The sequence below is a fragment of the Symphalangus syndactylus genome, chromosome 7, assembly GCF_028878055.3.
Source record: "Symphalangus syndactylus isolate Jambi chromosome 7, NHGRI_mSymSyn1-v2.1_pri, whole genome shotgun sequence".
In the NCBI taxonomy this organism is placed as follows: domain Eukaryota; kingdom Metazoa; phylum Chordata; class Mammalia; order Primates; family Hylobatidae; genus Symphalangus; species Symphalangus syndactylus.
This window is the reverse complement of record NC_072429.2, coordinates 34,941,670-34,954,128: the sequence shown is the minus strand read 5'-3', so window position 1 is coordinate 34,954,128 and position 12,459 is coordinate 34,941,670. Positions and strand designations below refer to the sequence as shown.

Below are 12,459 nucleotides of genomic sequence, written 5' to 3'. Positions count from 1 at the left end.
AGCGAGGAACAACCTGGCTGGAGAGCTGTAAGCAATCGGTGCAGCTAGAGTATGCAGTGGGAGAGGGAGGAGATGAAGCAGGGTGAATCACAGGGAGCCTCCTCAGCTTTGCAAAAGAATTTGGGTTTAATGCTGAGGGTGATGGGGAGCCATAGGAAGGGTTTAAATCGAGGCAGTGACGCGGTTAGATTTGTGTTTTGGAAAGGCTTGTGTGGGAACAAGTAGACTGGAAGGCGGCAAGTTGGAAGCCAACGAGAACCCTTTGCAGTCATGTAAGCAAGCCACGATGGAAGCCTGAACTAGATTAGGGGCAGGTGGATGTCCCGAAATGGATAGGTTAGAGTTAGCTTTAGGCTGCCCTGATTATTTTTTTTCACAAGCTAGATCACTTCCTTAACATAAGTACAATTGATTTTTCTGTTGAAAAAACAATAAACAAAAAAGTCTGAGAAAAGTTTTAAAATATCATTACACTTATTCGTAATTACTAATGTAATATTCACCCCTTGCAGAAATTTGAAAAATATATAAATACTGTAGGAAGAAAATAAAAATTATTCATAAGTTTATAATTCAGAGATAATCATTGTTACAATTTTGGTATTTTTTTTCCTAGGCATTTCTTCTAGTGTAATGGATTTATTTTAAACTTTTTTTACTATGAAAAGTGTTAAACATATTCAACAGTAAAGGAAATATACAATTAACCCAATATACCCATTTCAGCTTCTATAACCAGCAGTCTTCTGCCATTCTGCAGTTGAATGTTAAACTTAAAAACAGGTCTTCACATTTTCTTTTACTCTAAAAATTTGACTTGTTGTATAATTTTGTTTTTGTAATCCTGGGTGTTCGGCAGGTGCTTGCCCTGCTAGCTCTTTGGCCATTTTCAGATGTTATGTATTCACTCAGAACATTTAATGTTGACAGTAAAGGCATCCGAGCCTCATGGTATACCACTGGAGACTTGAAAAAAACCCAGCTGATTCCCCACCTCGGTGGTGGAGACCAAGGCAGAGGATAAATATTTCATGGAGAGATATCCCCAGCAGGAACTAACAGCTTGTGTTTTGACTTACTCACCATGGTTGTCTCAGCAATGGAACCAAAGCTGTTGATGAAAATGTTGCAGCTCACGTTCACTGGGGGACCTGCCAATCAAGAGAGATTCCTGCTTAGCCCCAAGGCCATGGAAGAACCCACGGGGTAGGACTCATTCCCAGAATACTGACTTCTGGAATGGATCGCCTTTGGTGGAGGAGATCCTTGCTTGCTCTCCACCCCACTCCCAAGCACCTGGGATTCCCAGCCACCATTTAACATCTCTATGCCAGATTTCCTGGTCCCCAAGTGAGCACCAGGTACAGAACACCAGAGGCTGAGCTGAGATGTACTTTCATTAACACAGGATGATTCATCATCCACCATATGGTTGAAATTCCTTCCCCAAGTCCCATCGGCTGCCTTTCAGCCACAAATTAGTGGCTGAAATGTATTTATGTCTACAACATTTGGAGGCCATCTTGGGAATTACAAGGAACAGCAAGCTCCTTGCCTTCAACTTATGAACCAAGAATGATTGTCTGAAAGGCATTGATGGGAATTACCAGCTGAGGAATCCAGAAGGAACCTCAGGGGAAGTCCACAGACTTTGTTAAATACTTTCTGAGCAAGTCTTTTGAATTCTACTGCAAAGCGTAGGAAAGAAATGGAGGATTATTCACTGCTTTGCTATCTCATTGCTAGAGGAGATGTTGTCTCATTGAAGCCCAATCTCTTCACTTTATACTATTAATTATAGCAGTTGCCATTTACTAAACATTACGGGGGTTACCGCTGTGCTGAGAGTATTATTAACATCATTTCATTTCATCCTTTCAACAACTCCAGGAGAAGGTATGGTTATTACCTTCATTTTACAGGAGAGAAAACAGAGGCTCAGAGAAGTTATTTGTTCATGGCTACGTAACTAGTAAATGAGTGAGTCAGAGTTTGAGTTCAGATTTATCTAACTCCAAGGGTGCTCATCTTAATGGCTATTCTGTAGGAAACAGGTTTAGAGGAAGGAACGGGCATGCTCACGATCACACAGACAGTGGCAGAGTCCAGAATTTCCAGCACTGGGTTTCCAAATAAGCTGACAAAAAGGGCTAACATAAAATAACCAAAGAGAAATGCGAGACCATGGGTAAGAGTGGTAAAAGCAGCAGGAGTCCAGGTGAGAGAAGTTCTGGAGAATGAGGCACGAAAGACCTCAGAAAGGTGGTGACCTGGAGATGACTTCGAAGGTGAATAGGACTTGATAAATGGTCACAGCCCTTCACATGAAGAGTGTAATTTGCAATTTGTGATTTTCTTTTTAGGTCCACTTTCTTGATTCCTATGAGGTACTCAGGTAGACAGGGCAGAATTCTTGTTCCTACTTGACAAAGGTAACACCAAGAGTTTTAATAACTCACCTAGGCTCATTCAACTAACAAGTGGTAGAACCAGGACTTGAACCAAAGTTTTCTGATTGTGGAGAGAAGACAGTAGATATGTCCTTATGCCCTCTGGCACCCATTGTATTCTGTCCCTCTTGAAAAAGTAGCCCAAGCATTTTGCTCAAACTAAGCTAGATCAGAAGTCTTGGCATATAGGAGGGGACTCAGTCTTGGGATTAGAATCTAGGTTTTTCCTTCAAGGGATTATCAGGATCTCTGGGTTTTGGACATAACTCCAGCACTCACTGGTTGTTTGACCGCGGCCATGCCTTTTCTCTGTCCTGGGCCTCAATTTCCTCATCAATCTGGAGAGAGAGTAGCTCTTGATCTAGGCAGTCATTCTCAGCTTCAGTGGTTTGGAATTCCTTCATGGAAGCTATCCATTTGCATTTCAGGGTTGTAAGATTTTAGGGCTGGAAGATTTCTTAAAGGTCACCTCATCAATTTCTTCCCAAACTGAAGTACAGACAGGGTTATCTGCAGAAGAATCATCTGGGAACCTGTTAAACTACAGATTCTTTGGCCCAACCCCACACTAAGTAAAACCAAATCTCCGGAGGTTAGCCCAAGAGTCTAGTGTTCAGAGAGCTGGTGAGTCTTATGCACAGCCAGCTTTGGGGACCACTGCTGTAGACCAGCTACCCATTCAAGGCTGAGTGCCTGAATACTTCCAGCAGTGGGAAACTCATTTTGTCTTGAGCAGCCCTTTCCATAGTTGGATAGCTCTGTCTGCTAAATTATTTTTCCTTGTGTTGAGCAGAAGTCTGCCTCCTTGTCACTTCCACCTAAATAAAGGTCAGGTGGAAAAAACCTGAATGGTCAGGATTTTTCTCCTTCATTTAGATTCAGACCCAGGTTTTTTTTGTTGTTGCCTCATGCCATTAAGATACCCCAAGGAGTTACTGCCTATGCCTTGAAATGATATGCACAGAGTTCCCACCCAGTTCCTGCAAGTATCTGGCACTGTGACTCCCATATAAATTAGTTTCTGATTTATGTGTTCGAGAGGGCACTGGCCAAAAGGATCCTATGGGAAGGTGCGGTTCATTGAAATAAATCTGAAATTAAATTATCCTTGAGAAAATTACAATTCAGCTGCCTTTGGCAGCAGGATAATATATATATTTCATTAAATATTAAAGTTTAATTTTGCTTTTTTGTATGTATTTGCAAGGGGCTGTGCCCCTGATCCTAGGAGCCGTTATAATACAGAAAGTCATAAAGAACACACAGAATAACAGAGCTGGAACGGCCTAGTCCTGCTGGATCATTTTACAGATGCAGAAACAGAGGCTGGGATACAGTAAGTGACTCATTTGGGGTCATGCCTGTCAGGTAAGTAGAGGGAGGACTGGAATGCTGTTTTAGTGCCCTTTACTTCTACCTCACAGTTTCTTTGCCATTGTACTCTGCAGACTGTGCTTGATCTTCCTGGCTACCCGTGTTTTCACGAGGGTCAGGAGCAGGGAAAATTTCTAGCACTTAAGGCAGCTGCTGAGTGATGGATCCCTCCGTAGAGTTTTTAAACAATGCAGACCTCTTTCTACCATGTTGGAGTCATAGGGGCCTTGATTCTCAATGGCCTTTTCAGGAGCTCTATGGTTTGTATGGGGTTTTGGGGAATCTGATTTGTGTCGGTGGAAGCAGGAAAGGCATCAAAGGGCTCAGGGGAAGAAAATCCTCTCGGCAATTTTTCAGGCCTCAGCACAAAGGAGGGCAGAGAAAACTTCTCAGCTCCTGCGGTGGGGCTCCAGGAAGCTGCAACTCATTCTCAGTCAGGTGGGGGTCGAGGGAGTTAAGGCTAATGCAGGGTTGGGAGGGGCCTAAAAGATGAACTAATTCTGTAGATATTGGGCCCAAGTGTTCTGAGTAAGCTTCTCAGAGTGGGAAGGTTGGACGGACCTTGATTCAGCGGTGAGGATAAAATTTTATTTCTTAAAAATGCCCAACTGCTGAGTAAGTAAATAAATAAATGAACAAATAAATAAATAAATCACTATTATTAGACAAAGAATTAAGTTAGAGTAACTGGGTTAAAGTCTCTGGTTTTGACAGCATGACTTGAAAAAGTCACTTAACTGATCTAAGCCCTAGCATATTTGTGGGGTCATTTATTTATTTATTCATTCATTTATGAAGGTTTACTGAGGCTTTTCTATGTGTCAAGTACAGTGGCATGCACAAAGTATAACTAACACATAAGCCCTGGATGCACCCACATTCAACAAACGAATGAGTTCCTCGTTTCTCAGAGCAAAGACCAGGGCGCCTCTACTCAGGATGGAGTTCTGAGAGAGCCCACCAGGGGGCGTGGTGGACTGGAATTCCTAAAAGCAGAGAGGGACAGAGGATGCAACCTGGTTGCCAAGAGCCCTAACCAGTTCCTGGAAGTGTTTGATTTGGCCAACAGTGTTTTTAAAAGAGGTGATTTAGTTGTCAATTTGCAAGATTTCAGATAAAACCTCAGACTTAAGTCTTGGAAGGACTGGCTGAACAGGGTCTGCATTCCTGCCTGACAGCCATCAACAAGAGCTGAGAAGTGGCTGCCCTTAGATAAGCCCTATGTTCTCTGGTTTTATTTTCTTATCTCCACCCTGCTTCATTCATATACTATAGTTGTCTTGCCCCTCTAGGTATTAGAGATTGTGACCCTGGTGAAGGCTTGAGCTGAGTGTGCTGGGACAGCAACCTTGCTATTGACTTACCTATCCTGGGGGTTATGTTAACAATGCTGGAAGCTATGGCCTCAGGAACAAGGTGCAGGGGGAGTGAAGGAGCCTCGAGGTAAATGGGGGACAGTGGGCCCAAACAGAGACCTGGGTGCATCTCCCAGAACATTTTCTATTTGGGAGCTTTGTGGAGCAAGCACTCTGAGAAGGGGACTTGAGAGTAGGGGGCAAAGTGAGCAAATATTAGGAAGCTGTTACCAGCTGTCACATGCCTTGTTTAGTCTTGAACTTGAGCCAAAGGAACAGTGAGGAAGGGCACCTGAAATCAAGGCTTGTCTAGGAGGCTGGCTGCAGGTCCTTGGAATAAGATTTTTGCAAGGGTGCTGGGAGGAAGGTCAGAGTGCATAGGCTCCCAAGGAGGTCCTTAAGACTGCACCTGCAGGGTTCTGCTCGGCAGTTTGAGATGGCTGCAACCTCCTGAGGCATCAGGAAACAAAGGGAACTAGTCTCTTGGTTATAGACACTAAGTTCCCATAGGGTTATGAGAGGTAAAAGAACCTTTTCAGGTCATCTGGAGTAGAGTTTGTAAATTGGCAACCCACAGGGCATATGTGGGTCACAAACATGTTTTATTTGAATTTCCATGTTTTAGGAATTAGGAAGTCTCACATAGATCTCGGTATCTGGCTCTTCTTGGAATACTTGATGCTCTGGAAACATGGGGCCTACATTTCTGCAGGGCAAATACAGGCTGGGGCTAAGGAGAGGCTGCCCCTGTAGAGGAGCCTGTACCTCTATTTCTTCATAGTCTCTACCACTCCCTATTGTCTTACTCTTGGTTTGCTTCACCGATTTAAGTTATCTACCCAAGCCTGGTAGGCATTTGAAATTATGACTCTGATTTAGACTAGAATTTTTCAAAATTATTTGTTAGCCCATGGGAAACTTTCAGCTGAAGAATTTTAGTTGGGAGCCCATTATTGAAAATAAAAGTGGAGCTGTTTGGGGAGGAGCAGGGTGGGCTTGCTCATCATGCCCTCTGCTTCTCCTTTGGGGGCACCTGCTGGAAGGCTGGAAGCTCCGTGAAGCATATGTTTAAAAGCTGCTGAAGTAGCCAAGCCCATTACTGCACAGATTAAGAAACTGAGGCCCAAAGAAAGGGAGAGACTCATCATTTAAGCTCAGAGAGTAAGTTTGTGCCTGAGCCCAAACTTGAACCCGTTTCTCCACGTTCCATGTTTATCCTTCTTCCCATTATACAAGAGGTAGCAGATAGTTTTTAATTCACTTTTGGACTCCTGGAAACCAGAGGTGCTGTTAAATTGAATCCTCTGAGGCTTTGTCTGGGTTTGGTGGGAGAGAAGACTGAATTGATTAAGAATGTCTGCCTTGGGTAGAGGAAAGAGTCATGGGATTCACACTGCGTATTTACCATCTGCGTGCATTACCATGCTGCTTGCTGCTTTAATCTGGGAAAGCATTTCCCTGTGGGTCTGGAAGGAATATTTTCTCTACCTTTAAAATTGGGCCTGATCCTGGCATCATATCCGGAGGTTCTCCCCATTAGCTTATCCAGGAAATCCGAGGGTGACATAGGCTTGGGTGCGGAGCGAGCAGCTTCAGCCTCCTTAGAAGCAGCAAGGCTAAGGAGGAAGAGAGGAAAGCAAAAGGTTAATGATGGCTCTTTCTCATGCTGTGATCAGATCCCAGCCTTGTCCAACCTCTGAAGAACCACAAGAGTGTTCTTAGCTGGAGTAATATGGGTAATATGGGTCCTTAATCAGGTAAGGCCCAGGTTAAATTGTTTACCCAGCCCAAATATCAGCCGTCATGGGATCCTGGCAGGCAGCCAAGTGTCTGATTGATGCTGGGAAGTCACGGACATTTTTAAGGCTTCATCTCTGGGATTTTGAGTAATCACACTTGGCAGCTGGGTGTCCCTGGGAGAGAAGATTGGAGGGTTAGTCTTTTGGTAGACCTAACCCTGTGTTGGGCAACTGCACTCTCATGGGTCCATGGAGCCACACGGACAGAAAGGATGTTAGAGATCAAATAATTTGCCATTTCCTCAAGGTTTATTTTCAGAATCAGAGTCACGGTTTTTTAAAAAGTTGCTAAAGTCAGATGCATTCTGGAACACAAATTTTATCAGGCATTTTTACCTCAAGTCTCCTCAGAAGCCTTGACAAGCTTATATGCTTGTACTTATGGGATCACTGTCTCAAGAAACATATACTTCAGAAAATCTCACTTGGGAAATTGAGGCCCAGTTAGCAGAAGGGACTGACATCGGACCTGGAGTAAATCAATAGTAGCTTATTTCACTGTTTTGAGAGTTAGGTGATCAGAAGTCAAACTGTGGGGATGCATTACACTGTTTCTGTCACCCCTCTCTCACCCCACACCCATTCAACAAAGTGGCTTTAAGACCCCATTCACACCACAGTATGAATTACTCATGTATTAAGAACATGACCCTCCCTCTGCCCAACTGTTTATTTATTTATTTATTTATTTATTTATTTATTTATTTATTTAATTTTTAGTTCTGGGATACATGTGCAGGTGCAGGTTTTTTACGTAGGTATACATGTGCCATGGTGGTTTGCTGCATCTATCAACTTGTAATCTAGGTTTTAAGCCCCTCTTGCATTAGATATTTGTCCTAATACTCTCCCTCCCCTTGCCCCCCCCACCCAACAGGCCCTGTTGTGTGATGTTCCCATCCCTGTGTCCACGTGTTCTTATTGTTCAACTCCCGCTTATGAGTGAGAACATGCAGTGTTTGGTTTTCTGTTCCTGTGTTAGTTTGCTGAGAATGATGGCTTCCAGCTTCATCCATGTCCCTGCAAAGGACATGAACTCATCCTTTTTTATGGCTGCATAGTATTCCATGGTGTATATGTGCCACATTTTCTTTATCCAGTCTATCATTGATGGACATTTGGGTTGGTTCCAAGTCTTTGCTATTGTAAATAGTGCTGCAATAAACATACATGTGCATGTGTCTTTATAGTAGAATGATTTATAATCCTTTGGGTATATACCCAGTAATGGGATTGCTGGGTCAAATGGTATTTCTGGTTCTAGATCTTTGAGGAATTGCCACACCAAACTCTTAAAGCATATAGATTTCCATAAGAGTCAATGTTAGAGGCTCAAAGGTTGAAGAACACTAATTTTGGGTTGCTTTGGGCAACTGAGCTTTCCTAATACTGAAATTATATCCAGGAGATAGTTAGGAGCCATAAGCAGCACTGACATGTGCTTGTGGGGCTGGGATGTTGGAGGAAATGCATAGAGATGTGAATGTATGTGTGTGTGTGTGTGTGTGTGTGTGTGTTTGTAAGGTGGAAGCTTCTGTCACCTAGTCATGCAGTGCATAATGTTCCCCAAGGATTTGTAACCAACCTGTCTTGTTTTTCCTCTCGGCTTCTTTTCTGGTCTCATCAGCTGTAACTATTTAAGCAATCAGTTAATAATGGATGAGTCTCAAATTTGTCACCACCCTGGCCTCTTCCTTAAAACCCCCTTCCTCATTTGCAAACACCTGCAGGACACATTTATCTCAATGTTCTGCCAGTGTCTCAAATTCATCTCCCAAACTGAACACTACAGCTTCCTTCCTAGACTTGCTCCTCCAGATCAATTTCCCCAGATGACGTCAATATACTTCCACTCTCTAGGATTAGAAGCCTCAGAGCCATCTTGTCTCCTTGCTCCTCTACCCCACTACCCCCCATAAACTCACTCACCAGGTGCTGATGTAGTTATCTTTGTTTGTGTTTTAAGAGCAGGAATCATGGTGGTTTTATTTATTATTTGTTTATTTGTTCTTTCATTCCCCACTGTGTCTACCATGGTGTCTCATACATAATTGGTGCTCAGTAATTGCACAGTGAATGAATGAATGAATAATGTGCTACTTTAATTAATCAAATATCCTGGCTAGTAAAAAGTGTTCATAAATATTTATACATGGATTAACAATTTAAAAATAATTAGACTATTATACACAGTGATGGAAAATACTGAAAGCAATCTGGTATTGCTTTGAAGATTTGGAGGGTATTCTAGGACTGTTTAGACACCTCTTGCTTAATAATCTGAAGGTCCTTACTCATATCCTGGGGAACTAATTTTGATGGACAGGGTGAGGAACAAATGCACTTTAGTTTCTTTGTGTGTGTCTATGGATGTAGGTGAGTTTGTGTGATGTGGGTGGGTTTCTAGGTATGATTGTATAGACATGTTATGTATACAGATGGATGGATGTGTATGGATGTATATGGGGATTAGAGTATGCATGGGGGTGTTTGCAGATGCATAGTGAATTGGGTCACATAGGTTTGTATGTGCAAAATGTGAATTTCTGTGTTCATGTGTATGTATTTCAAGTGTGGCATTTAGTATGGGCATTTTGTGTGTGTATATGTGAGGTGTGTGTATATGTGAGCTGTATATATAGGGTGTGAATGTGTAAAATGCTTCTGTAGATGTATGTCTGTGATGTGTATATTGCATGTGTTTGTTTTTGAAATGTACTGTGAAATATAATATAGAATAATGCAAAAGAGTGAAAAGAACAGATGATTTGGAATTCATCCTGTCTTAGTCATTTATTAGCTGTGTCACCTTGGGAAAGTTACTTAACCTGTCTGAGCTTTAGTTTTCTTACCTGTCAAATGAGTTTTGCACAAGGAATAACTGAGGTAGCATTGTTTAAAATACCTAGGACTGTTCTTAGAACATAGCAAGCACTCAATACATTTTTTTTCTCTTGCAGCATGGTGTGTATGTGTGTGTGTGTGTGTTTGAAGCAGTTCAGAGTGGGTCTGAGGCTGCTTCTTGTCTCACAATGCTTTCAGCTGCACCTTGGAGCCCACATGGCTGGAAAACCCTCCCAGGTGCTTCCCATGGCCCACATTTGGGGCCACAGTCCATTCAGCACTGGACTCATGGCTGCTGTGTGGCTCTGGTGTGGGCAGAGGGGACCACAGGCACACAACTAGTGATTTATGACTTTTCTGCTGTTATAATTCACTTCTAGAACCTCTCTAGGAGTGGCAGTTATGAAGCTTTCATAAGCTCCCGTACTCTCTCCAGACCCTCCTCTCTGATAATAAGATTTGGGAACATAGTACTCCCTCACAGCAGTTCCTGGAGCACAAGCGATCTCTTGGCCCTTAGGCCTCTCTCATAAGCCTGAATCCTATTGAGCAGTACAGTGGGAGAATGAATTCTCCCCACATCATCCCATGCCATTTGGTATTAGCATAACATGCCATTTAATACCAGAATCCTCCCCAAAGCTGAAGAGTCTTCTGGTTATTCTAACTTGCATGTCTGCAGTAAGGTATTTGAAGTCTGGTCACCCAGCCACTGGCTCACTTAAAACCTTAGCACTGAGCCGAAGTGGAGGGAATGAAGACCCCGGGGCGGGGGTTAAGTAACTGGCCTCAAGTCACACAGCACTTTAAAGAGAGAAGGAATTAGAACATACATTTTCAAGTGTTGACTCATCCAAATGCTACAGAGTAAGGGAAAGTCCTTTGTGAATTGTGAAGAGTATAAAATCATGATAGTTATGCTATTATTATGATTTGTTTCTGAAGCTTGTTCTACCCTGTTATATCCAAGCAAGTCAAAACATGTGTCTGAATTCTAGCAATCTGTATATACGCTGCTCTGAATTTACCACACTTAAAAATGAAGAAGAAATACTTGTGAACTACCCGGTAATCCTCTGTTTTGTCAAGTGATTCACTATGCATATTTTGAGAATCTCTAGTCCAGCCTCTCCCATATATTATTTACCAGCTGTTTCCTGATATCACTTTCATAATTTTTGCCCTGTTTTTTCACCACCTCTATTAGTCACTTAATTATTTTCGTTAAATTGCCTCACTTCTTTTAAACTTAAACTTATTTAAAAGGAAACTATATTTCACTACTCACAGATAGAAAACTAATATTACTTGCCATAATGGAAGAGAACCATAATAGCAAATACAATGACAACAAGACAAAAAGAGAAGAGTTTGCAATTCTAGTGATCTGCTGCTTGCCAATGTTCTGAGCCCAAGGCCTGCTCTAAGTTACAAAGGAAGTGCAGCAAGTGTTGGACAGGCATTAGAGGCATATTAACACCTAACGATACTCCTAGAGATAATAAGAAAGATTGGAAGAGAATTGGTTCAATAATGATTTATTGTTATTGTGTCAATCACTTAAAATCCTCCCCCTCCCTCACTGTGCCCTAGGCCAAAAGTTCCCAACTCTTTTCCAAATACAAAGGCTCCATATTAATGCCAAAGTAGCTATGCCTCCCTCCACTTGATAATCCTTGTACATTTCTGTCTATATTTAGACAGTACAATTTGCACAGGATTATTCAAAACTCCCCCTCTCCACCCCAGTGAATCTGATGTGCTGTGCATCTGTGTAGAGTAAATATGCATCGGGGAGCTCTTTTAGTACCACAATTCCCAGTTAACTTAAGCATTTGCTTATAGACCATGAGCTGCTGGACAGAGGAGCTGGGAATGAATCTGAGAAATGAAACACCCAATTGTTAAAATTTTCTGACCTTATAACAGTATTTGGAAATGAGGCAGTTTTTTTCAGGGATTACTAAAATATAATGGGTGAATCAGACTCACTTTAGGCAGATTTGATTAATGGTAATTTTCAGAAAGAGAGTGAGGTCTTCTGAGACCAAGTTTTCTATTCCTTACTGAGAAGGCTTATTGCAATAGATGCACTGACTATACAAAGTATTAGACTATTATACACAGAAATGAAAAATACTGAAAGCAATCTGGCATTGCTTTGAAGATTCATAGGGTATTCTAGGACTATTTACACACTCTTGCTTAATAATCTGAAGATCCTTACATCCTGAAGAGCTAGTTTTGATGGACAGGATGAGGAACAAATATACTTTAGTTTCTTTGTGTGTGTCTATGGATGTAGGTGAGTTTGTATGATGTGAGTAGGTTTCTAGGTATGATGTATTATGTTTGTTATGTATACAAATAGATGGATGTTTATGGATGTATGTGGGGATTAGAGCATGCACTAGACTTTCCACCACCTTCTGGTCAGGGGATTTGTCACACTAAGAGATTTTGTTACTTAAAGGACCTCAGATGTTACTTCTAATGAAAGAGACCATGCAAAGCTCCAGGAGTAGAGTTCAACAGAGGGGTTGGAGGCAGGGTGATATAATGAAGTAGGGGCTGTGTGACCTTCAGTGAGTCACTTCCCTTGTTGGCTTTCAGTTTCCCTGGTTATACAACGAAATT

The 12,459-nt window shown here is 42.0% G+C and overlaps 1 protein-coding gene across 2 annotated transcripts in view; it reads right to left on the bottom strand.

The window, feature by feature from the left end:
• Positions 1-12,459, bottom strand: part of GLRA1 (glycine receptor alpha 1) — a 112,109-nt gene that overhangs the window by 65,984 nt on the left and 33,666 nt on the right. For both annotated transcript variants that reach the window (XM_055285560.2, XM_055285561.2), the window contains exons 2-3: positions 6,668-6,795; positions 1,084-1,151 (exon numbers count right to left, since the gene is read on the bottom strand). In XM_055285560.2, coding sequence (XP_055141535.1) covers positions 1,084-1,151; positions 6,668-6,795 — 196 coding nt within the window. The remainder of the gene's footprint in view (positions 1-1,083; positions 1,152-6,667; positions 6,796-12,459) is intronic.